Here is a 2615-nt window from a genome sequence, read left to right on the forward strand (position 1 = left end):
TGGTTTGAGTTTTGATACAGGAATGTAAAAAAATCTATGACAGCTTTTACTTGCACATGTTAGCCACTAGTTAGTATGTTTCGGATCATGACAATTTGTGTCCTCGTAATCCTCGAATCCTTACAGCTCGGATTTCATCTCCATGTCATGTCCTGATCTTATTAATTTCTGTTACAGGTGATATTTTCATCAGCCAGATAGGAATGTATCGCATGATCAATTATCTATCTGTTCAACTAGCTAGGACATTTAGATCATCTTAAATTTATTTTCTAATTAGAAATATTAATTGATTTCATCAAGATATTGTTGATCTTCAGCTAGCTCTTGATACATATAGAAATATTATCATGAAAATACATGTATAGTACATACATAAACAATGGGACTGACAGCAGAAATCAGGTAAGTAATATATTGAATTTGAGAGAGTTACATTAGTTGAAGCTAAGCTAATTAAGGACAAGCTTTCTCTTCATGATGAAATTGATGGTCTTCTGCTACCGCCTGATCCAGTCCCATCAGCGGGTGTTGAGAGGGTGAGATCGAAGGAAATGATTCATCATGGAGCTGAAAAAAGGGAGGAGAAGATTTAGATGATGGTGGAGCTACTGAGGGGAGCTTCATGAGTAGTTTCTCGAGGCTGTTCATTGCTAATAAAGTGTGCATCAGTGGTTCATTGAAATGATCGGAGACGTAGTCCATATTTGATATCAAGGGAGTAGTAGGATAGAGTACTGGTTGAGAAGTCTCGTAACATTGATCATCTGGCATTGTACTAATAATAGAATCATTATTAAAGCCCTCAATCGGAAATGGATTGTGGATGTTGATGGGTGCAGTAACTTGAAAGGGGAAAATAGTTGAATGGATTGGCGATGGAGATGGAGATGATGGACGTGGTAAGAGGAAACCGGGAATAATCTGAAGATTATTAAAAAAAATTTGGATTTCAGCAACATAGATGAGATCCTCTGGGACCTGAAATGTCAATAATCAGAAATGAATTACGTTAAAGCAAGAGACAAAGAGAACATATCTAAATTATACCAATGGTAGAGAGACAGGTCCACCTTTCTAAGAGCTCCTAATTGAAGAACACCTTCGTGCACTGCAATTAAAGAAATCGTCTGCAATTTCACCATTAAAAGAATGATTAATTCTTCTAAACTTATGCGACATTTTTTTTTTAAAGCATGTCGCAGTTTGGTTCAGGAGATGTTGATGTAATCATTAGTGTCATTTATTTCAATGTTTCTTCAAGTTAGATCACACAATAAAAGCAAACAAACAAGAATGAAGAAAGATTATCGCAGTCGACCTTTATTCCAGATTGAAACTGAGCCTTCCATGTTCTTGGATGCTGCAAGGAGATTATATATATTCAATGAGAAATATATTTATTGAGCAGCTGATTAAAGTACGTAAAAGATATCGATCAGAACACATGCATTAATTCGAGATTGCTTGATTAATTACCAGGTGTACGGAGTTTTGCCACACAGACAAGTTGATTTGTTCACTGTAAACGCACTTATGACCACGTTCTGCAGCGACTTTTCCAATCAAACTGCGAAAAAGACCAGTTGTTAATTTGAATTTTAAAATCCTTGAGGAGATAATAAAGAATCATATAACAAAATGGTGGTTTTCTCGTCACCCTTCTCCATAGTTGTGGATTTCATGCGACATCTTGAAAAACAGCTCAGGTTGGAGTCCATCAATTTGAATATCACAGTTTTTGTCCTCCGATGATGAGCTTGCCGGAGGATTTCTCCCAGCTGTTGAAGCTAAAAAGTTGCAGAAACCATCTTCCCATGCGAGCATCCTAGGACATATTAGCCATATGATCAATGACAGACCAATAAAAATACGTTTCAATGAACGAGCGAGCTTCAACAAATTAACATTGAGGGGTTACCAGTTCCTCCTGTTCACTCTTGACCTGTTATGAGCTCCCTTTTGAAGTAAATCCCAACTGTTTTAAAACCAAATAAAAAAAAAAAAAAAAATTTAGAAGGAAAGAGAAGTAAAACGGCCTATAGTAAAAGTTATAGTTCATTCATCTAGTCGGTGCAATCAATACATATTTTTAGTTCATGCTTACTCCGGTGGTGGATGACTTCGAGGTAATATTCTCCAAAAAACTGCGTAAATCCACGGGGAGTTTTTATGACACAAGTTTCTCAATGTATGCTGAAGGAGATGAGTAGCCACTACTGGGTTATTATCAATTGAATACTCCTCCATCAAGCCTACTTCTCTTTTTTCTCTCAAAGTAGTCTACATTACAATAGTCCAACTTTTATATTCTTTTTGTGAGGCAGCCAGGAAGCAGCACATTGTGACATCTCTCTCTCTCTCTCTCACTTTCTCCATTACTTCCTCGGTTGCCCTTTTCTGACAAGTGAGCGTCGTGACAAATAAATCCTGTTCAATTACTCCCAGGTAAATTTCTGTCCCAAATTCTCATTCCCGCATTACAAAGCAAGATCATTCAATTAATTCTTGAATGTATTGGTCATGCCAGCTTACCAGTAATTTCATGAGTTATATATTTATCAATACGAGTAAATGACTTTTTCCCACCCAAATAATGACCTAATGACATTTTT

The 2615-nt window shown here is 36.6% G+C and overlaps 1 protein-coding gene across 1 annotated transcript; it reads right to left on the reverse strand.

Moving 5' to 3' along the window:
- Positions 1-422: 422 nt before the first annotated feature.
- Positions 423-2250, reverse strand: LOC116122989 (protein RICE SALT SENSITIVE 3-like). Its single transcript, XM_031408787.1, has 7 exons — positions 2108-2250; positions 1922-1978; positions 1661-1828; positions 1480-1570; positions 1322-1363; positions 1074-1130; positions 423-981 (listed from the first exon to the last, which is right to left on the reverse strand). Exons 1-7 carry the CDS (start codon positions 2248-2250, stop codon positions 457-459), a joined length of 1083 nt encoding a protein of 360 aa, XP_031264647.1. The 3' UTR covers positions 423-456.
- Between the last annotated feature and the right edge of the window lie 365 nt (positions 2251-2615).

The sequence above is a fragment of the Pistacia vera genome, unplaced genomic scaffold, assembly GCF_008641045.1.
Source record: "Pistacia vera cultivar Batoury unplaced genomic scaffold, PisVer_v2 Contig1390, whole genome shotgun sequence".
NCBI lineage: Eukaryota > Viridiplantae > Streptophyta > Magnoliopsida > Sapindales > Anacardiaceae > Pistacia > Pistacia vera.